This window comes from Sceloporus occidentalis, unplaced genomic scaffold (genome assembly GCF_023333645.1).
Source record: "Sceloporus occidentalis isolate IW3139 unplaced genomic scaffold, rSceOcc1.0.p SCAF_2, whole genome shotgun sequence".
NCBI classification, from domain to species: domain Eukaryota; kingdom Metazoa; phylum Chordata; class Lepidosauria; order Squamata; family Phrynosomatidae; genus Sceloporus; species Sceloporus occidentalis.
This window is the reverse complement of record NW_028316982.1, coordinates 66,458,172-66,481,118: the sequence shown is the minus strand read 5'-3', so window position 1 is coordinate 66,481,118 and position 22,947 is coordinate 66,458,172. Positions and strand designations below refer to the sequence as shown.

The following is a 22,947-nucleotide window of genomic DNA, read 5'->3' as shown; positions in this document are numbered from 1 at the left end:
ACCTTGGACACCCTACTGGGTGTTAGGAAAATTTCTGGAAGCACCTCTACGGGCCTTGCGACCTGGGGGTGGATGAAAGGAATGGACCTTGGGTCTGGCTGGAAGGTATGCCCCGACTTTAATCTTCACAGATTGGGAAGGGGGACTTCTTGCTGGGCTTCCTTATGCAGGCTGTCCAATGGCAACCCAACTTATGGACTGTCATTGAGGGCCCGGGTGTTATCGTCCTTGATAAGCTGCAGAGGTAGTCTGCAGTAAGACACCGGTATGCAGCTTTCCCTGTCTCCCACATTTGTTTTGGTTATGATACTAGTTGCAGTTCCATTAAGAACTTAATAAATAGGTCAATAAATGGCCCTGTTTTTAACCCATACATCTTGTGTCTGGTCTCTTTATTCCAGGGATAGGGTAGCAATATCCTTATCATGCTAATAGTTATTCAAGTTGGCATGTCCTTATAATGCTAACTTAAACTCAATTTTATCAGAATCATTATATTTCCTTTACAGAAAGCATGTTTTAGGGTTCTAGCTCTCTCTGCAATCTTTATAAGATAAAGCCCCCTCCCTTCCTCACCAGAAATTTACTTTGTCTCTCCTATGCCCCCTCCATTTTTCCTGGTGTTGACATTGCAGTGAAGAGAGCCAGAATGATGGACTGAAGCCTGGCTATAAAAACATTTCTAGAAATCCTACAAACCAGGGATTGTCTTCACTGGCCAGACTACTCTGGGACACTTGGAAACCAAACTTTCACACTGTCTACCCAAGGGTCCATCCACACTATAAAAATAATGCAGTTTGACACCACTTTATGTACTGTAGTGCCATTCTATGAAATCCTGGGATTTGTAGTTTTACAAAGTCTTTAGCCTTTTCTGCCAAAGAGTTCTGGTGCCTCAAAAACCTACAAATCCCAAGTTACTCTGATAATATGTAGAATGGCAAATGGCAAAGTGCATTATTTCAACAGTGTAGATGCACCCAAGGAAGATTTCATAGTGGGGACATAATTTTTCTGGATGGGGGGCAAAGCTCTTATCCCCCCCCCCCCATAGCTACATCCCTTACTTAGATATTTCTGAGGGGTGACAACTTTGCCTGAATATTTCCTTACTGTATTCACAAATCAAAGATATGGGGATCTTCAGCAAAGGGGTTTTCCTTGTTTGATATACCAAGCAGCACATACAAGAACTGCTCATACCTTGTTTAAATCCAATCCAAATTTTAAGAGTTTAATAGGATTTAGGGAACCATTACAATTGTAAGTATGTGAATGTTCATAGGGAAGGGGTACTGAAGAAGTATTGTTTGATACAACTATTGCCTTTCCATTTTTTAGTCTGAGGGCAGGGAACTGTTTATTATCCCCTCTGTTGTAAGCCGCCCGGATTCCCAGTGATTGGGCGGCATATAAATAAATCCTATTATTATTATTATTATTATTATTATTATTATTATGTATATAAAGTTTCAACAGGCAGATGATGTTCCCTGTGGAAGTTTAGGAGTTTTTCCCCCTCCAAAAAGTTAAGGTTAAGGTATAGTCAACAAAAAAGAACACATGTTTCTTTGTTTTTTTGTGTGTGGGGGGGAGCACGCCAGTGTCCTATGTGGGGCAGTCCATAACAGTGGCCCACCCCATGCTGGTAATTCATTCACAAATGCTTATCACTAATTTCAAGCTGAGAGTGTACCTTATTTTTAGCCTATTTGCTAATGAGCATTCTAGATGAATTTATTTATACAGAATGAGTTTCACTAAAATCAGCAATGAGAACATCTTGAGCTAATAGTTTTAGTTTGGGTTACAGTATATCATTGCACCAGCATACCCAGGATCCTAGATCTTGCTGATGTAGACAATTCTTTCTTTGACCTTCTGGTCACTTTTATCTTCTCCCACATCTAACTGGTGCAAGGCTTTGTATTGTTGTAGTTCCAGAGCCTTGCATGGCGTTCTGCTAATGCCTATCCTATTAGTTTTGCTGTACAACTATTTCCTTTTTCCTCTACTCAGAAAACCACTGGGACAAAACTGAATTTCAATAGAAGTTTAAGCTTACATAGAAACATTAGCTGAAGATAAGGAAACATTTGTCCACACAGGAAATAAATGATCTCTTTTTTATGCTTAATATTATCAGAATAACTTTAACAAACAGTACTGTGCATTGCAAGATGTTCTTCACTTCCCTCCTTCTTACAGCCCACCATATGATGCTTGGTTTTATTAATCGATTCAGCATATAGCTTGATCTGTACATTTAACAGTTTGTTTGTTGCTGATTGCTTTTGAGTCAGCCTCAATCCATGGTGACCCTGTGTATGAAAGACATCCAAGTCCCCCGATCCGCAACTGCCCTGCTGAACTCCTGCAGGCTCATGGCTGTGGCTTCTCTGATTGAGGCTATCCATATGGAATGCAATCTTCCTCTTTTCCTATTGTCCTCTGCTTTATCAAGGATTGTAGCCTTTTCTAGTGAGTCCTTTCTTCTCATGATATGGCCAAAATATGACAACTTCAGTATAGTCATCTTTGCTTCCAGGGAGTTTGGGCCTAATCTGCTCTAGGACCTATCTAGAATCTTTATTACAGTCATAGACCAACACATATAAAAAGGGGATACAGAATAAAAAAAGTAAGAGCACAGGTAAAATAAATAATTGAAAATATCCTTTCAGATTGCACACCTTCAGTATAGCAAGATAAGATTAGTAGAAATCATTGCCTGATTAATTTTAACCACAGTTGCACAGAATCTGGCAACATTATATATTATATCAGGGATGATGTCTGAAAGCAAAAAAGAAGTGTAAAATTGATCAGTGTGTCCTTGGTATTTATGTAATAGAGCTGAAATAAGGTGAGGCGAATGTCGCTGTAGTATGAGCACTGGAGTAATATATGCTCTGTTTGTATTTGGCCAGAGTCAAAGGGGCATAGTCTGTCTAAGAAGAGGGTCTTTTTATATCAACCTTTCAAAGACAGCTGAGGTGAGGACATGACATCATGCCTAAGTAAAGGCTCTCTGGTGTTTAGGTACTTTGAGTTTTACTAAGTATGCCATAGGTGATGCCAAATATCTATTAGAGTCACTAGCAATAAAAGTTGGAGCACTAGCTAGATCCATTTGTCAATCTATATCTGCCACCCATTGTTTGATAACTGCTTTAGCCTTATTGTATCCAATGCACATAAGAAGATCTGAAGAAAAGCCCAATGATGAAATTTTCGTCATCACTGCCTGTTTCCACTTAGACTGGAAATCATCAGTCAAGGTCAGTGGAGCAAGGCAGTAGGAAAGAAGGATGGTATGAGCCAGTAGCCGAGTAAAGTCACCCACACTCTGGCTTTTACTTTCATAAAGCCTGACTACAGTCTCAGAGTTGCATTAGAAACACATTTTGGAGCTTGGAAAGCTGATCTTAGAAATTTGGATTGCACAAGTTCTAATGGTGGACCCACCAATTTCTCCTTTTAGAGGTCCACTGTATTCTCAAGACATTTCTCCAGCACCACATCTCAAATGAGTTGGTTTTTTGTTCCCCCCAACCAGCTTTTTTCAGTATCCAACTTTCACAACCACACATAAAATGGGAAATACAATAGCATGAACAATCCTAACTCTAGTGTTCAATTATATATCTTTACACTCCAGAATCTTGTCTACTTTCTTCATAGCTGTCATTCCAAGTCCTAGTCTTCTTTTGAGTTTGTGACTACAGTCTCTGCTCTGATTGTTTATTAAGCCACAGTATGGAAAATCTTGGACTATTTCAATCTCTTCATCATCTACTTTAAAATTATGTAGATCATCTTTGGTCACTTCTGTTTTCTTGATGTTTACCTTTAAACCTCCCTTTTGCACTTTCTGCATTGATCTTCTTCAGTAATCTTTCCATATCTCTGATATTTTCTGCTGGTGTCATCTAGATATTTTAGATTGTTGATGTTCCTTACTCCAGTTTTCATGCCTCTGAGTCTAATCTTCATTTTTGTATGATGTTCTCAGCATATAAATTAAATAGATAAGGTGATAGAATGCAACCTTGCCTGACCCCCTTTCCAATTGGAAACCATTCTGTTTTTATATTCAGTAGCCTCTTTTCCTGAGTACAGGTTATGCATCAGAAATATCAGATGTTGTGGCACATCCATTTCTTTAAGAGCAATCCATAGTTTCTCAGCAGCTATACAATCAAATGTTTTAAAGCACAGGATGTAAATCTTTTGAAACTCCTCAGTACATTCCATTATCCAGCATATATTTGCCATAATCCCTATTGCCTCTTCTTTTCCTGAATCCCTCTTGGAAGTGGTGGCAATTCTTGCTCCATTTAAGTCAAGAGTCTTTGTTGTAGAAGTTTAAGCATTGCTTCCATAAGAAATGAATGCAGTGGTTCTGTGATTACTACAGTTCCTAATCTCTCCTTTCTTGGGGATTGGAATATATACTCAGCATTTCCATTATGTAGGCCATTATTTTTATTTTATTTTATTTTATTTTATTTTGGCATATTGTAACTAAATCTGGGGTAGATTCTGTTTCTACGATTGAGCGGCTCTATTGATATGTCATCATCTTCTAGTGATTTATTTTTCTCAACATGCTGAGCTGCATCTGTTTCAATTTTTGAAATTAAAAACAGGTGTAGTGGTAGGATTTCTGAGGATATAGACTTTAAACCAGTTTGCTTTTGCAGTACTAATTGTCAAGGCTGTAGATGTTGTAAGGGCACCTAGAAAGATAGCACCCTTGAACTTGTCTCTTTGAACATTCTGAAAGAGTTTTTCTGAAGTCTCTCAGACATCCTGTCTTTGAAGCTGATCTGCTATATATTGAAACAGATGGGGAATAGGATTTGAATAAATGTAAAGGGCCAAGTCAAAGACATGAAAAGGGGGGGGGGGGGGGGAAGCAGGTTATTGATCAGAAACCTTTGCACTGAGTGAAAACACTACCCACTAACAAAAACAAACAAAAAAAGAACAGGGCATGGAAGCTCCACAGCTAAAAGATGTATTATTAATGACTTTATGGGGTGAAACAGACCACCCCTTTGCACCATTGGCAACTTTAGAGTGCAGTGTTTTGATGCCACACACTCTGAAGATGCCCAGAAGCTTGCTTCATGCTGCCCAGCTGCCCACATGTGGGCTGGCTTTTGGCCACTCTGGCAGCATGGCATTTAGATGCCACATACTGCCAGAACACCATAAAGCCGGCTTCTGGTTACGGCGGAACCAGAAAGCTGGCTTTTTGCTAGTGCAAAAAGGAATAGCTGTTTGCCGCTTATTTTCAGCTGACAAAAAGTCAAATTGGAGCCACGGTGTGTGGTTGCTGCAGCCCCAATCTGGGTTTGGGGCAGTCTGTTCACCCCTAACCTGACTTGTAAAACCACAAGAAATATAAGGCAAGCAAAAGAGTTTAACTTCCAAGTCCTTCTCTTGTTTGAGTGTAGTAACACCTTCCTTTCACCCACATTTTCATTTGGCATTCTGTTTGCTTCAGTTCTGATATTGTAGCCTGAATCAGTTGATAGTCTCTAAAAAATTAGACCCATTGAATCAATTCTTAAATGATAAGTCAGTACTTAAGTAATTTCCATTGATTCAATGTGTTTTATAGAACAGTTAATAACTGTTCTGAATTTTGATGTATCAGAGTGAAATTCAATATACACGTTTTAAATTCCAATGCCAACTTGATTTCCCACGCCATTTCAGTGGAAGAGAGGGAAGAAAATGTAGATGACAATAAAGTGTTAGAACTCCCTTGTAGACTGTGATGTCAGAATGACAGTTGATGTGTGTGTGTGTGTGTGTGTGTGTGTGTGTGTGTGTGTGTTCAAGACGTAAATCTGCACTGCAGTGGCAAGGAGTCAGTTTGACTAATGGGTGTAGTCTCTGAAGATTTTTTTTTAAATTGAAATTTTAGGCTTGTGCAAAATAAGTAGACACTTTATGATCTTGTTACATGTATATGCATGTATATTTCCATGTTCTGCCTTTTACTGCCTACATGCTGGACAATCTCCTGTGCTTGAGCACTCAGCTTCCACATCTGTTTTTGACATGGCCAGGTAGTGTATTTAATTTGGGGGATAGAGCTCATCTCTTTGGGTAGCTCTTTAAAATATGTGGATAAGACTCAGAGCAGGCTCACCACACCTCTGAAATTGAAAGCAGCACTGTTTCAGGCCACCATGGGCAATATGACCAGTAAGAAACTCTCAATGGATTGCCATACTCTAGACCAGTTTGCTTGTTGGATTTTCATTCTCCTGCATGAAGGAATCAGGCCCCTGAGTAATATGAAAGCTCAGTTTGAACCCAACACCCAGTCCTTCTACCAAAACTGGGTTACTGTTCATGTGCCAAATAACCATTTCTCCATGCTACATGGACTATGATCTGACTGGATGTTGGTGCCAACTCATTCCTACCTCTTTTTTCATAAATCATCACAGAGGTGCTGGTTGGAGAAGGTAGCACCTGTCAAGGGAGACATGAAGGAAATTAAGGAGTATAGGGCTGCCAGCCTTGATATGCACTGGTATGCATTGATATGCACTGTAGCAATAACACCAGACAGATAAAAATAATCAAATCACAATCAAACTCCTGCAGTAGTTCTGAGTCCAACAAGCTGGACCATTGTTTTGGAGAACTGAAAGCTCTATTTGAATTCATTCTTTTCTCTGGAAAAGAAACATGGTGGAACATCTGAATTTTATATGTCTCGTTGAAAGGATACCACTAGCAGACAAAAATTGAATGGTTTGTAGTTACTTTAAAGAAGAAGAAGAAGCTTACTAGTTTTTGTGTTCATTTTCTGAATAGGCAGTATACCTTTCACACTTCCCAGCAGATAGCACCAAATCCTGATTGCTCTCAAGAGCTCAGCAGAATCAGGCCTAGTTAATACTTTGAAGGGAGATAACCTGGAAATACCAGGTGTTATATTCATAGGAAGGCAAGGGAAAACCTCATCTGAATAAATGTTGCCAGGAAAACCCTATGTTAGGAAAGACTTGATCTGAAGGCACATAAAATAACAAAGTGCAAATATCTTCTGAACAAATTTTGCCAAGAAACCCCCATGATAGGTTTCCCTTAGGGTGGCCATGAATCAGAAATTACTTAAAGCCAAACACAACAACAACAACAACTTGCACAGACATGAAACAGGTACAACTAATGATATACTTTAGTGGTTGACATTTTCTTATTTTTCACTGATAGATACTATTGGTCCAGAGACAAGGGCTGCATCTGCACTACAGAAATAAATCAGCCTCACACTACTTTAGCTGCCATGGCTCAGTGCTATGCAATTCTTGGAATTGTAGTTTTGTGAGACACTTAGCCTTCTCTGTCAGAGAGCTCTGGCACCACAATAAACTATAATACCCACAATTCCTTAACATTGAGCCATAGCAGTTAAAGTGGTGTCAACCTGGATTATTTCTGCAGTGCGGATGCAGCCATTATGTATTTTCTGCACCTGAACTAAATCGCTATGATTCAGGAAGTTTCTGACTAATGTGCAAACAGGCTTTCAAATGTGCAAGAGCTCTGGTAAAACAAGCAATTCACACAGAGCCTGAATTTTCAGATCATAGACATACATAACATGTCAGTAAGCAACATGTTGAAACTGCATTCCATCTGACAGCCTGTGTACAATGCTTAAGAAAAAAAGACAACATTTTTTTAGGGTTCATGTGTTTGTTGGATGCAGAATGCCTATTATAAATTTGAAAAGTTGTGAAGAGCAAACTGAGATATAGTCCTGACAGTGGGTGAACTCATGGAATTTGGTGACTTTAAATAACGTGCGTAAGTATTTTGTTGTAATACTGTAATAGAAATTTCATTTACCTGACAAGAGAAAAAGGGACAAGAGAAGGAGTAAATGTTGTCATTGAAAAATAATGAAGTTATTTAAATGCCAAGATCTTTTTGGGGAAAAAACATTTTACAAAATATAAATCATTATGGTTATACATAATCACGTCTAAGCTAAATTTATCAGGTAAGAGCTATGTGGGTGGATAGGAAGAGTTTTCTATTATCAACAATGATTAAGAACAAAAAGTCATTTATTTTCACTGCTTGGGAGGGGGCTCCTCTCTGCAAATGACAGTGAATCATATGCAGAAATACTAAGTCTCTTGTTTAGATCTTGTGATGTTTATATATTCCTTAGATTTATATGTTGCTCTGTGCATGGTTGTCAGTATCATATGTCCTGCCATGTTTGTTAGCCATATGCTTAGTATATGCTCTGTAATAATAGAGGATGGGCTTTGCTGTGCTACTGGTGATACTGGATGGAGAACTTGTGTATCTTTCTTGAAGCTGGCTAATGAACAGATGTGAGGAAGGAAAAATGCACTCTCAACTGTCATTGTCAATTCAGTGGGGACACTTGGCATGGGAAGAATTGATGGGGTAGGCCTGGGAAGATGGATGCGGCCAAGTGCAAGAACCTTTGAATCACAATGTGTGTTTAATATGCTCTGTAACAAAAACTGCTTCAGTCTTAACAATATTGCTTATGATGTAAACATTGTTAGTTTACAGCTTTCTGAATTCACTAAAACTTCTGTTTCTGAACTGGTGTCTGCCAGTACAAGGCAACAGTACTTTTAAATGAAATATTTTGGACATCTCTTGATATACTTGCGATAAAAATCAAATAAATGAACGAGTCTAGGGAGCCAAAGATGCAAAACTATAATAGCTGGGATTTTAAAATACTGATCATAATGCACATGCAATCCAAACATATGTTTTTTTATTCAGAAGGAAATTGCATTGGGTTCAATAGAACCTGCTCCCACATAAGTGTGTATAGCAGAAGAGCGCTACTGGGACCATCCACATGTCTTTAACTTACAAATTTCATCAGTCCTAGCCAACCCAGGCAAAGTTGAGGGATTGAGAGTTGCAGACCAAAAACATTTGAAGGGAAATTAATTGTCTTTCTCCAAGTATTTAATAATAATAAATAATAAATAATAAAATTTATTTGTATACCACTTTTTCTTAGATCAAAGCAGTTTACAGACCGATAAAACCGTTACAACATCTCATAAAATAGATAAAATGCAAAATACAAATTATATAAAATCTAAAAAACAATCATTCAAGAGAGTAAGGCAGAGAGTCAATGGGATTGGGAGTGCACAACTTCATTTTTCAGCAGGGAAGGCTAGACAGAAGAGGAAGGTTTTAAGCCTCTTTTTAAATGTTTCGGGGGGGGGGGGTCACAAGACGGAGCTCCTCGGGAAGACCATTCTAGATTTGTGGGGCCACCACTGAAAAGGTCCTTATTCTAGGCCAGTGTTTCTTATGCTATCTGATGTGGAGGACTGACAGTCCCCGTCCCCCAAGGTGTCATGCCATATTTGTGCCTATTGCTGATAATTGCTTGTTTCTCTCCTGGAAACTCTTCAGGGGATGGTGGCTGATAGTTAGTCCATGGATCACCACTTTATGGAGCACTGCTCTAGATTATAGATAGGCAGCTGTCATCCTTCATATATTCTCACTACAATATTTGCTATGTCAGTTGTAGCACAGACTAACAATTTATGGAGGACCACATTCTCGTTAAATTTCAAATTCAAACAACGGAATCTGTAAGCCAACCTATTAATTCTTCTTCTTCCTCCTCCCCCTCCTCCTCCTCCTCCTCCGCCTTCTATTCCCTCATCTGCATTGCAAGGAACTATTCACACCAGGTAAAGAATGGCAGAAAGTCAGAGCATGGAAGGCTTAGGGAACTGGAGCTGGTAAGAAAAGATAATTGTTGTGTCTTTGTTGTTACAGCCTGAGTGCTAATTAGGAATATATTTTGTAAAATGTAAGGTCCTGAAACAGAAATGTTAAGGTAAATGTTCAGAGTATGAAATATAATGTCTCTGTGTTAGACAGCAAAATATTAAGAGTTCAGTCTTCCGAGCTAGTTCTGGGCATGGAACCATTTTGCTTTAAATAAAGAATGCTAACTTTTGTTTTAAGTAAAATGGTGGGAAAAGTCAGATACAGAAGTATTAAACAAATGACCAACATACAACAAAACAACCAAAAATGTGCAGGATATTTGTTACTTATGTCTGATGACTGATGCAATCTGATTCATTCATTTATTGATAGAAACCAGCTCCCAAGATATGAAAATCAGACTTTTACACAGTCTCCAATGTAGACATAGCTGTCTGACAGCTCAGCTCATATGCTGTTAATGTTTTTCCTGTTTAGGAAATATGGTAACTATGTAATTCTTCAATAGAATAGATAAGTGCCAGAGAGAGAGAGAGAGAGAGAGAGAGAGAGAGAGAGAGAGAGAATGCTGCAGTGAATTGCAATGTTTGTGTGTTAGATATAAAAAGGTTCAGTTCCTTCTAAATGTTCAACTATTTAGCTGCTGTTTAGTAAGAAAATTCCTACCGTGGCTATGAAGGAATATGAATTTAGAGACCAGGGGCTGGAGCAGTCGGGCAGGAAAAATGCATCAATCCTGCTTTTCCAAAGGCCAGTCAAAAATCCACTGTCTTCATGACCCACTACCAAGGTGGTCAGAATACCCAGAGGCAGACTGCATGGCAAGGCATGAAACTTCACCCCTGGGTAATTTTTTTATTGCCTCCCCACCACGCATGTGCACCATTGCAGAAATACACCACCTGTGTGCTCCAAGTACCTCCCACACCGGTCCAGATGCCATCCCATTGCATGGTTGCCCCTTTGATCATCCACACATTCACACGTGCGATGATCCACCGATACAGGGCATTGGTGCACTGGTGTGCCGAATGATACATTGGCAAAATAACCCCATACATGTCCCCTTCACCCCATGGACTGTCTGATTTGTGCTATTGTAATTGCATCCATTGGAGTTGTTGCACTTTCTTTCTTTTTTCTTTTTGCTTTGCCACAGCCCCTCACTTCCAGCTGCTTTGAAGGTGGCACATTTATATGACACACACCTCAAAGGCAGGTGGAAACTGAAATGAAGCTCTGCCCCAGGGCTACAAACTTGAGCATAAAGAATCCAGGATACTCCTGCGTAGCGTGGAAATTGCCACATGCTGCCAGAACACCATAAAGCCTGAGAATGTTATTGCAGCATCTTTTTCTTAGCTAAATTTGGTTCTTCTTTGCACCAGTGATTATTATTATTATTAGCTTTATTTATAAAGCACCGTAAATCTACACAGCCCTGTACAAAACCAAGTAAAATCAAGAATATAAAAGCCTGCCTATGGCGTACAATCTAAAAGTTAAAGCAACAAATTAAAAACATCATATAAAACGAGTTAAAACAGCAATATCCACTATTGAGTCAAGCATCTGAACAACCAAGACACAATCACAGACTCCCTGGGAATGCTTCCCTAAACAATATGGTCTTTAATTCGGCTTTGAAGCTGGTTAGAGATGTGTTGAGTTGTGCTTGTAAGGGGAGGAGGTTCCAGGAGTGAGGAGCGGCAAGCGAGAAGGGACGAATCTGGAATGGGGCAGTGGAAATCCTGGGCTGGGACAGGAGACCTTGGCTACCAGAACGGAGCGAACGAGCGGGGATGTAGGGAGAAAATAGTTCGGAGAGATAGTGATGAGAAAGAATGTTACACTCTTTAATTGATGGTGTTAAAATGTGGAAAGATTCACTGTTTTTGTGATGATGAGAAGGAAAGAGGGGAATGGAATTTTCATGGGTATGAATGATGTGTGTAATTAATAGCTAGTTAGGAGAAAATTATTAAAAGCATAAAAGTATTAAAAAGCATAATGTTTGCAGGTGCGTGCCTCTTAACTATGTAGGATAAAATTAATACAAGCCATTAAAAGAATTGGTGATCCTCAAACTGCTTGTGTGTGTTTATCTTAAAAACATCTGATTTGTTAACCATCTCTCATTTCTATGACTGAACCCAAAACATGACCTCTACTTTCAACATCATCATAATGATGCCTTGATTAAAAGTGAGAAAAGCTCTTAAATATTCACAAAGTAAAAGATGTTGGCAGTTCTGAATCAAAGGCCACAGACTAAAAAAGGTAAAAATGACATGAGGAAGATAAATTTTCAAATTTAATTTTAAATTTTTACCACTAAAATGAAATTTCTTCTATTTTTTTAATTGCCAAGTCTCTGTAAATAGAGTATTCAGAGATCAAAACATGGGAAAAGGTATTGATAATATTTGTAAGGAGCCATCTGAATTTAAAATTGATAACTTCACAGTCTACGAATATAGAAAAGGGATTAACTTCCTCTTTTTTGCAGTCTTATTATGAAGTATCTTGATTATCAGGGGTTGGAATTATGTTTGTAGAAGATAAGAGAAACAAAATACAGGAAACAGCAAGAATTGCTAGTCTTGCCATTGCATGCCTAAAATGGATACCTGAACAGTTCTTAAGAACTTGGATGAGATATGAATAGATATTCGTTCAAGACAGCTGGAATTCAGTCTTTAGTAATTTAACACTATAAATTTAATTAAAAGCTTTAAGATATTAGATGTAAACAACCCTTTTTTCAAGTACAGGAATGATTTCTCTGGAATAATTTGTAAATAATTACTGGTAGCAGGTACCCATATTTTAAGATAAGACATTTTCTTTAGAAAAAGATTACACAGCTGTGGAACTTCATTCTATTTGAGAATATGTCCTAATTGAATCTAAACACTATTTTTTGATTGCTACAAAGATTGTTTTGGTAAGAAATTAGAAGAGGGCTACAGTTCTGAATACTAAGAAATGATAAGGATAATGGGATTTGCTGGATAAATTGATAGAAATTGAGCATAGAAGAAATGTGCAAACAATTTTTAGTCTAAATTGTCCTCAACCTATATTCCATAATTTATATGTTGGAATGGAATTCTTGGATTGTGTGATTTAGGTACATTTATTTTCACGTACAATAAGTTGACCAGATATGACTGGAAATGCCTTACACTTCTGGAGAATTTTGGTGGAGAAATTGCTTTTTTCCTTGTCGTGGTTTGCATGTTTGTAGTTGATCTTGTGTCATGTGGATAAATAAAATAAGATATAGAAATTGTATATTTTTATACGTCATTCACTGAAAACAATCCTGTCGCAAATGCATAAGATAAACATAGAAAAAATGCACACAAAACTGACAGTACCCAATAGACATGACTGCTCTGTGTGTTAGTAAGACTGAAAAGAGTGATGACCATCTGAAACCTTTGTAATGAATATGAAATCACCATTGGCAAGATTCTCTTTATTGTGAGTAATCATGGGTTTCATATGCAGAATTATTATTTACTCTTGTACTTTAGGATTAGCAGAATCTTTATAATCCAACAGTCTTTGCCTTCACCATTCTTTATCTTCACAGTGCAATCAGTGTTGACAAACAAAGCCTGGGCTATCATTAATTGGCCACAATTCGTTGACTGGGTCGAAAATATAAATTGTCTGCTACAGAGGCAGCAGCAGAGAACTGATAGTTCTGGGTCATTATACAAATATGTTCACCTGAAGCTTTTGCTCTACTGCGGTAGTGTGAAAAGTCTTCTGTGGCCCCTCTGATTTTTTTCAAGCTTCTCTTTGTGTAAACAAACATAATTTCTGAATTTAGCATAGATATACTGCAAGAAATGTCAAGCAACAGACTACTTTGCTAGGAAAGTCATGCCCCCCCCAAAAAAAATGGAGTTCATGACACTACTACTAGAGATTGTCAAAGGAAACGTATACATAATATTGTTCCAGAGCTTAATTTATTGAAAGAAGATAATTGAGCACAGGTGTACCTAGCAATAATATCTTCTTCCTAGGAACCACTTATATCTCAGATGTGTGGTTACTTAGGGGATTCCAAGTCTGAGAACAAATGTAGCATCCAGGAATTGGGAATGCTATGTCATGAGATGCAGAATGGAAAGTGCTTTATGTTTATTCTAAATTTAAAATATTACCAATAGGAAAAGGAATATCATTGGTAATAATTCCATGTATCCTGCTCATTATAACAAATTTTACGTATGTGGGAAAGATATAATATATAACATTAAAAAAGTCTTCCATCTCAAAACCATGCTTTTAAAAATTTATACACACACATTCTAACCTCATATTTAGTGTAAATATACATGGGAATAAGATAGGGTTATGTTTTTTTTTTAAAAAAAAACTGTCATTGTTTTGTATTGTTTTCTCTAACTTTAGGTCTATACATAAAATCAGAAGGAACTCAATAAAAATTTAATTAGGAAAAATGTAAAAATACAAGAGCTACTAAGCTCTTAGGATATCTTAAAGCAGAGGTGTGCATATATAAGGCTTGCCCTATTTTGTTTTTAATTGGAATTATGGGATGCATAATGCAGGGACTGGTGCAGAAGACAAACACTTAAAGGATGCTAAACCTTCCTCTGTGATAAAACTGTGAGCTGTGTTCAATTTGGATTATCAAAAACAATGTGTCTCACAATACCTCCAGCCTCAACCCCCAATTTTCCTTCATGTCAGCAGAATAACTCAAGTTGTATAGGAGTGATTTTGTTGGTATGGCTATTCTGTTCCTCAGTGTTAGCCACCCTTCTTGATCTACTGGACATTGGACATTTACCAGTTGATGCTGTTGTGCAGGACTGGGAGTCAACAGTTCTTGACCTACTGGAAATCCTGTGGGCATTTACCTTTAAGCAACTTTGAGTTTCATCTTGGAAGAAAGTGGGATACCAATCAAACAAATAAATCTTTTGTCTACCTAGTAGTATATTCCAGTATGAGGTGGCATTTTACTTACTTAATTAACTTCGTGAAAGTATAACATTTAACTTCCCAAATTGAATCTACGGTTTTATCTCAATAAGATCTTAAGGCAGAAGCTGGTATATGGAAAGAAGTAATTCAGCCCCTTATTGTCTTGCTACTTGGCATTTACAACAAACATTACCACCGCCTCTTAGAATGAGATTAACATTTCTTCTTGTAGTTTTTACTTTGGGGTGGCACTGGGAAGATGCAATTTTAATTTTTCCTAATCCAATTTAAATGCAAATGTTAACCACTCACATGATGTCATGTGTACATAATTAAGTGTCATTATATACTACATGAATCATTCAAAAAGCTCCAGAGAGCTATTTTGCTGCATGTCTTTAGCTGGAAAGCAGCCAAACAGTTTGCATCTTATTTCGGCTTTTTGTATTTATGTTTACTTACTAAAGTTTTCTGAATTTACAGGTCAACGGATTATGGGACCACATATGAAAAGCTAAATGACAAAGTGGGTCTGAAGACCATTCTGAGCTACCTCTATGTGTGTCCAACTAATAAGCGTAAGGTAAGTGAAATCTTATGGTTGTTTTGAGCATGACACAATGTTTTCCTTGATTGGTTAGGTGTTATTTACATATTTTTACCAAATAAAATTTAATCCCCCCACCATTTAGATTGTCCTGAAGCTTTCTTTAATAATACATCCTGATTCTCATGCTATTTTTTATAAATACATTTTTTAAAAATACTCATTGAATGAAGTTGAATTAAGCTATTATTGGTGTAAGTTGTAATGATGTTTCTATACATATGACTCAAGAATTTATCAGCCAGTCAATTTTCAGCCACCTAATTTTCTGTGTTACTTCTAAAATTTGATATAGCAGAGATACAATGCAGTGCAGACACTACACAGATGTAGTGTAGTTTCTTTGTTTTGCCTCTGATGGAAGATGGAAGTGAGTTTGCATTAACTCCAATGTAACTAAATATGTTAGCATAGGTGCTGGTTTTTAAAATTATCAAGAGAAGTGCAGTCCGTCTCAGAAATCTTCTCAGAAGTAGACAAGTGTAACAATTTTGTTTTTGTTAATTGTTGATGAAAATTTACACTGATTACATTATTTCTTCTTGTTGAACAGGGAAATGATTAGAGATTTTTATATTTATTTTAAAAAGTAATTGCAGAAAAAAACTGAGGCTCACAGAAATGTCTATTCAGTTCAAGGCTTTGTGTACTTACTTTGAAAAATATGAGATTAATTGACTGTTCATTCAACCATTTTTGTATTGCTGAATTAAGATTGTTGATCTCTCTTTTTTTAATGATAGGTTCCTCATCTTTAGCAACTGTGTGAAAGACAAATACAACAGGATCATCTCCTTCCTAGGAATAACTGTGTCTATTCAGTTTGCCTATGGGAATCCAAATAGGGAAGAAATTCATTTCAGCTTTTTTAAACAAACAGCTTTTTAAAAATAGCTTTTGAACCAAGTTCCCAAAATTCACAACTATGTTCATATTTGGAAGGGTGAAAGTTCATCCTGAAAGAAAAATGAATTAAAGAGAAAGCAAAACTGTCAGATTCTGCACAAGGAAGAAATTAATTAAAGTATTAACATGTATTGGACTGTTTTGACAGTCCAGAATCAGACAAAGCTGTTATTCCATGTGGTGGCTGAAACACTAGCTTCAATTTGTTTTATCTGTCTTTCATACCTATCCATCAGGTCCTCAAATGCCCAAAGAAATTTCACAGAATAGGATTGTCTTCTTCTTTGCCCACTTCTCACATTTCCAAGGCCCCAATAGTCTACTTCCTTTGCTATTTTCTACTCATTTGTTGATAATGTGTTTTATGCTAACATAAAAGAAACACCATATACCTGAAAAAGTGATACTTCTCTTGTCTCCTTGCATCTCTGTTGTCCAGTTTCCTAACCAACAGGGAGCTATTCAGTGAGGAAAGCCTGACATTGGTTTAGCTTCTCTCTTAAGCTGTTCTTAAGTCAGTTCAAAGGCAAAGGTGCGTAATGTGCAGTCATTGTACAACATGTGGGGCCTTGTGGATTTTTGTGGTTCCAGGTTCCCTCAAAACTCACCCCACTGACCAAAAGAGAACTGATTTTCCAATCTTAGAAGGGTCTAAAAACATCATTTTGAAGCAATCATCCAACTGAAAATAGATATCCAACCCCTTCCTGTTTCAAAATTTTTCCCAGTATGTATGTATGTATGTATGTATGCACACACACACACACATATTATTTTCAGGGGCTGTAGCCTGTAGTTGATCCTGAAAGCAGAACAGAGCCCTTGACACTTGTTCACTCTGGTGTAGATAGAAGAATATTGCTGGCTTGAGAATTGTATTTCTTGTTTTAACTGTGCACACTGACTATCCACCTTCTTCTTGCTCCTGCTATTTATCTTACTTACTGTCTTAATTAGACTGTTTCTTAGGTTATCCCAATGCTTATACTAATCATGTCAGACTTTTGCCAAGTAATGTATAGAAAGAAGGAGGGAAATTGTGCTATTCATTGGAGCCTAGTTGACTGTTCCCTTTAATCTTGAGCAGAATGCTTAAATGCAGATAAAGACATGTTCACCTCCTGACAGAACAGGAGGAAGCAGTAAGAAAACATTAAAAGACACATGTTGTATATCCAAAGAACATCCTGAGAGGTTAGCATCAAGGTACAGTCATCGACACAGGGACTTACTCCTAGGTGGGTGTATAGTTGCAGCTATAGAGTATCTTTTACTAAACTTTTGTTATCCTTCTGAAACATGACCATCATAATACACTTTCTATCTACAAACAAACAAACAAACAAACAAAGGTCAGGGGGGGAAAGAGGGCGGAACATGCCTCCCCTCTCGAAGGCAGCTTTCTCTCTCTTTTTTTGCAATTTTATTTTTGACAGATTATGCGAATGCTTGTTCTACAGGTTGATACATATAGATAGAATGTTTCTGCTTGTGCTACATTTCCCTTTTGTTTGCTTGCTGCCGGCACGGCAGATCATTTTGCAAGTGGCATTTTTTTAAATTATTTTTTTTGTCTGACAGAATATGTGAATGCTTGTGTTTTCTTTTAAATTTGGCAAATTGATACAATGTGTGAATGCTTTTGCTACATATGTGTATGTGTATGTAAGGCATTCTGGGATGGCAAACGGAAGGAAAGCAAAGAAAGAGAATGCAGAGATGGCATTCTGAGGTGAGGTATTATTATTATTGTGACAGATTATGCACATGCTTTGGGCTTGATGGGAAGGGAAGAGGCTGGCATGGGAGGGGGAGGCAAGGGCTTTGGAGGTGGCATTGGGCTGGAAGGGAAGGGAAGGGAAGAGGTTCCAAAGAGGAGGAAATGCTGGGCTGGAAGTGAAGTGGAAGCTAGAGGCTGGCATTCAGAAGGAAGGCTGTGGAAAATCATGACTTTGGGGGAGTCACACTCTCTCAGCCTCAGGGGAAAGGCAATGGCAAATCTCCTCAGAACCAATCTTGCCAAGAAAACCCCAGGATAGGGTCGTTTTAGGGTTGCCATCATCTGTAATGACCCAGATACACACACATGCGCGCGCGCGCACACACACACACACACACTTGGAGGTTTTTAAATTTGACAAGTTGACAGAATATGCACACATTGGCGCCAGTTTTTTTTAAAAAAAAGGAGGGGGAAAAGAACCAATTCTGTTGGCCAGTGATTGTAGGATATGTCACCTTTGACGAAAGCAGAAGTGAATTTGATTGACAACAAAGGAGGCTCCATTTTAAAGCAGTACTGCAAATGTGAACTTCAGAGGGGCAAATTGCATCGATCAAGGTAAAGGGTAGTGAGAACTTCTACCCAGGGAGATTTGGTATGGGGGCAACTGGATCTGCCCAGTTCTATCCAGTGCAAATGGGCTAGTGAGAATGGGCCCTACATAACCTGCTCACAGTGTAAACTTAAACAGTGGGCCTTTGTTATCTGCTGATTCCAGGACCCTGCATGGACACCAAAATTCATGGATGCCCAAGTCTCATTATATACAATGGGGTAATAAAATGATGTCTCTCATGTGAAATGGCAAAAAGAAGGTTTGCTTTTAGGAGAGAAAAAATTGGAATACTTTCAAATGGTGGATGGCTGAATCTGAGATTGCAGGATCTGTGGCTATAGAGGGCTGACTGTATACACTGGGGAAATATAGTGTCTATAAAGAAACCATGCACAAAAGTAATGTGGTTTTTTTTAATTCAGTAAACATGTGTTTCCTCTCAAAAATGTTTTCTGCACCTGGACTATTTTTCCCCCATTTTTTAACAAATGTTTTTCATGAATTTGTCCACATGAAGTGAGGAAGTACAAAGAGCGTTTGAACATTGTACAAAGCCCTCATAACTTCATAGATGAAGGAAAAAAAGTCACTGAAATTATTTGTTCTTGCATGTGGAAACAAAACAAGCAGTAATGTACATACCTCTGCAACAGGTATGGGAAGCCTGCAGTCTTCCAGTTGTTGTTTGACTTCATCTCTCAGCACCTCTCACCTAGGGCTATGCTGTTTAGGGCTTCTGGGACCTGAAGAATAACATCTGTGAAGCTCCCTGCTACCCTCCACCACCACCCCACCACCCAGTATCCCTGATACTGAACAAATGCCCATAGTTTTTACTAAACTTCCAAAATGTCAAAAAAGGAAAGCATTCAGGTTTATGTGGTTCATATTTTTTAAACTTTGTTGTACAAAGTTTGGAAAGTAGTTTGCCTTGGCTACATCAAAAATAGACAAAAAGCCTGAAGTCATTTTTATTCATCCTGAATGAGGATGAACACATTGTTTGAAAAGAAGGGGAAAGGCTCATTAAGATGTTAGAATGGCATCTATAGAGGCCAGATTGTATTTAAAGTTGTTTGCCTTTTAAGTACTCCCAATAGAGAACAGAACAGGATTTGACAAATCCTGCAGAGAAAATGCATCCCAAAGCCTGGAAGGTTTTAATCATATGAGCACCCCACCGAGCTGCAATTTACCAAGGTTTTGTAATGAGGAAGTACTCACAAAAGGTGCCTGGTTATTCCCTCCCCACCTCCCTATATGTGTGAATAGTTTATTTTAGAAAAGAAATTTGGAGTGGGGAACAAATGATTTGAAGGCAGTTGAAAGTGGTTTAGGAGAAGCTTCATTTTCTGTGGTTTAGGCACCGACCCATCCTCACAATTTATTATCTATATCTGTGTTTACATATAGATGTTGATATAACCCTGTGTATTACAGCTTTCTAGCATGTTTGGAACCAGCTCTTTCTCTCTCTCCACCTCAATTAAAAGTATGGAGGAACATGCGTGTCATCTTGTGCTATCTCACACAAATGTGTTAAACTTCATTTTGTTTATGAGGAAATCTGGACATTTTGGTAAATTCTTATTGCAACAAATGTTATTCTGCTCATTCATTTGTACTGATGAAACACAAGAGGGACAGCTATTTCCTATATAGTTTTACTCTGCCTCCTTGCAATATAAATGTTAAAGTCTTTCAGGGAAAAAAGGGAATCCAAACTTCAATACCATAAAAATGGTTGATTACTAGCCAGACATTTTAGTAGTAAGCATTCAGAACTTTTTGCCTTGATTGAGTAAATCTGTCATTTTTTCCTTCTCCTACATTCAGATTTTTAAAGGTTTCTGACTTTTTGGGGGGGAGGGGAGGAAGGATTGAGAATTTTGGAGGTACCTTATATTAAAAATAATGAAATGAAAACACTATCCTTTTTTTTGTTATAATCCACAATAGGCTTCTCTCTGAGAAGATTCAGAGGAAAATTGTTCAAAGAGATTACCAGTGGAAACAGACTTGAGGGCAGGGACTATAAAGAAAGGAGGAGTGAAGACATCTATTCAGATAAGACAAGACAGGGCAAAGCATCAGCCATTCTTCTTTGCTCAAATGAAAGTGATGCTCATTCAGCAGCCACTCAAATAGCCAAGGAACTGACAGAAAAACAGTTGCATATGCCATCCTAGAAACTGTGTTGTTGGATATGGATTTAAAAAAACTAGCAACTTTTTGTGTATCTGCAAATTCAGTTATGGTTAATATGCCATGCTTAATGACATCACCAGGCCTGCCCTTTAGCATCACTTTTGTTAACATCATGGGGACCTGCTTCCTGATTCATCATCAGAAGTCTTCCCTCAGGTCTCAGGTTTTGTCCCTGAAATCTCAGGATGTTGGATAGTCCGGACCTGGGAAACCTATAAGGAACAAAGGGCCAGATTTTGGGTTGGACTTCATTAACCAGATGTTATGGCAATTCAGCCAAAGGACACAGCAGCTAGGCAGGTACCAAAATGCAATCAGTGGATGAAGGAATTTCTATCATACCTACTTGGGGACATTCCACATGGGCCAAATCTCTGGTCTCATGTCATTCTGTTTGGACAATGCAGGCCAAAACCCCAGGGCCAGGATGAGGCCCAATCCTGGGAGAGTGGACACAGGCCTGCTGGATCCAGCCTAATCCCTGTGTAAACAGCTTTACCTTGGGTCATTTTGAGCCCTGGCTTACTGTGGAGTTACTGAAAACTCTGTGGCAAAACCTGTCTGTGTAATTTTACCACATGCTCCTTGCCTTGCTGTGACATTGATCCTACTGAGAGGCTCTCCACCACTGTGTCTGATGTGGAAACAGGATGACTTGCCATGTGGGTGTAGCTAGGCTAGGCTAGATGTAGGCTACACCTTTCTGCATCAGATGTGGCAATGGGGAGCTTCACAATAAGAGAGGTGGCATTGCAGAATAAGCAGTATGGACCAGTAGTAGGTTTCTGAACAGCACAGGGATGGGCACATAAACACCTGGTCATCCCCATGCTAACCTAGGAACCAATCTGGGTGAGCATCCAAGCCAGAATACCCTGGCCGGTCTGCTCAGCCCCTTTGTCATATATCTTGCATGAGGTTACTTATTTCACACATAACACAAGGTATATTTTTCCAGGTGTTTTTCCAGCATTTGCTTGCACAATATAGATAAAACATGACCAGAAGATTAGCTTCTGCACCAAGGGACAGAAGGATCGGAATTTGACTGGTGTTCTACACAGAGAGAAAGGTTTTAGCAACTGCTTGTATAGAGAGAAAACATGAAAGATAAAGGCTAAGATATAGACAACATTATAACATTATAGAGGAATCTTAACTCAAAGATGTGTTTAAATATGAAGTTAAATTAGCAAAACTTTCCCCTCCCAAAAAAGAGATTTTCTTCAGCTGGCAGACTCCTCTTCTGCCAGTGAATTTTAGAGGTATTCTCACAGAATAATTTGTAAGCAGAACTGTTCTGCTGGTAAAACATTCCAGAATAACCACAAAAAGAAAGCAGAGAAAAGGTGGGGTGAGGGAGGAGTCAAGTTATGTCAATGCTAAGACTTCTGTAGCCCAAGGAAACAGCCACAATACCAGTACAACCAGTACACAGTAGACCTAGGTAATTTCAAATATTTCTAGGCTTTGGAAGGCTTTACATTCAGCATAACTTCAAGTAGCCTGAAGTTAGCTTGGTTGGACACTGACCACCACAGTCAGTTTGGACTGCACTCTTGGTCCTATCTGATTTTACAAATTTTATACTTTTTTGAAAACAGCAAAAACACTGTAAAATTTGATGCAACAACCTGATGCTTTCAATCCTCATCACAATAAAATAAAACCAACCAACAAAAAACTCTGTTCACAATGAACTTTTTATTAACAATGAATGACCTCAAAGGCAAGAAAGCCCATAAATCTTTCTTTTCAAAGTTTTCCAGTACTTCAAAAATTAATTTACTCTATAGATGAAGAAAAAAAGATAACTGTGAAGATAAAGAGAACTGACTCCCTATCATGTTATTTGCTAGTTTTACTTTTCTTTTTGCAGTTGTTGCTACTTTTTGTCTGATAATCCTACTGGGTCAGTATTCTCTATCAGCTACTTAGGAGTTTATCATATTGCTAAAAAACCCATCTAACCTTTCCCGGTTTGAATCTTAATTCAGGATGCAGTGGGGTATTATCATATGCCAAATGCCTCCAATGCCTCTGGCCAAGTGCAGCCCAGCTAATATACAGCTAGCCAGCCAATTTGCAAAGCTGGGAGCTTCCCAGTTGTGA

The 22,947-nt window shown here is 38.2% G+C and overlaps 1 protein-coding gene across 1 annotated transcript in view; it reads left to right on the top strand.

Moving 5' to 3' along the window:
* Window positions 1-22,947, top strand: part of SORCS1 (sortilin related VPS10 domain containing receptor 1) — a 539,126-nt gene that overhangs the window by 243,702 nt on the left and 272,477 nt on the right. Inside the window, exon 3 of the mRNA XM_089508330.1 lies at window positions 15,259-15,358. Coding sequence (XP_089364456.1) covers window positions 15,259-15,358 — 100 coding nt within the window. The remainder of the gene's footprint in view (window positions 1-15,258; window positions 15,359-22,947) is intronic.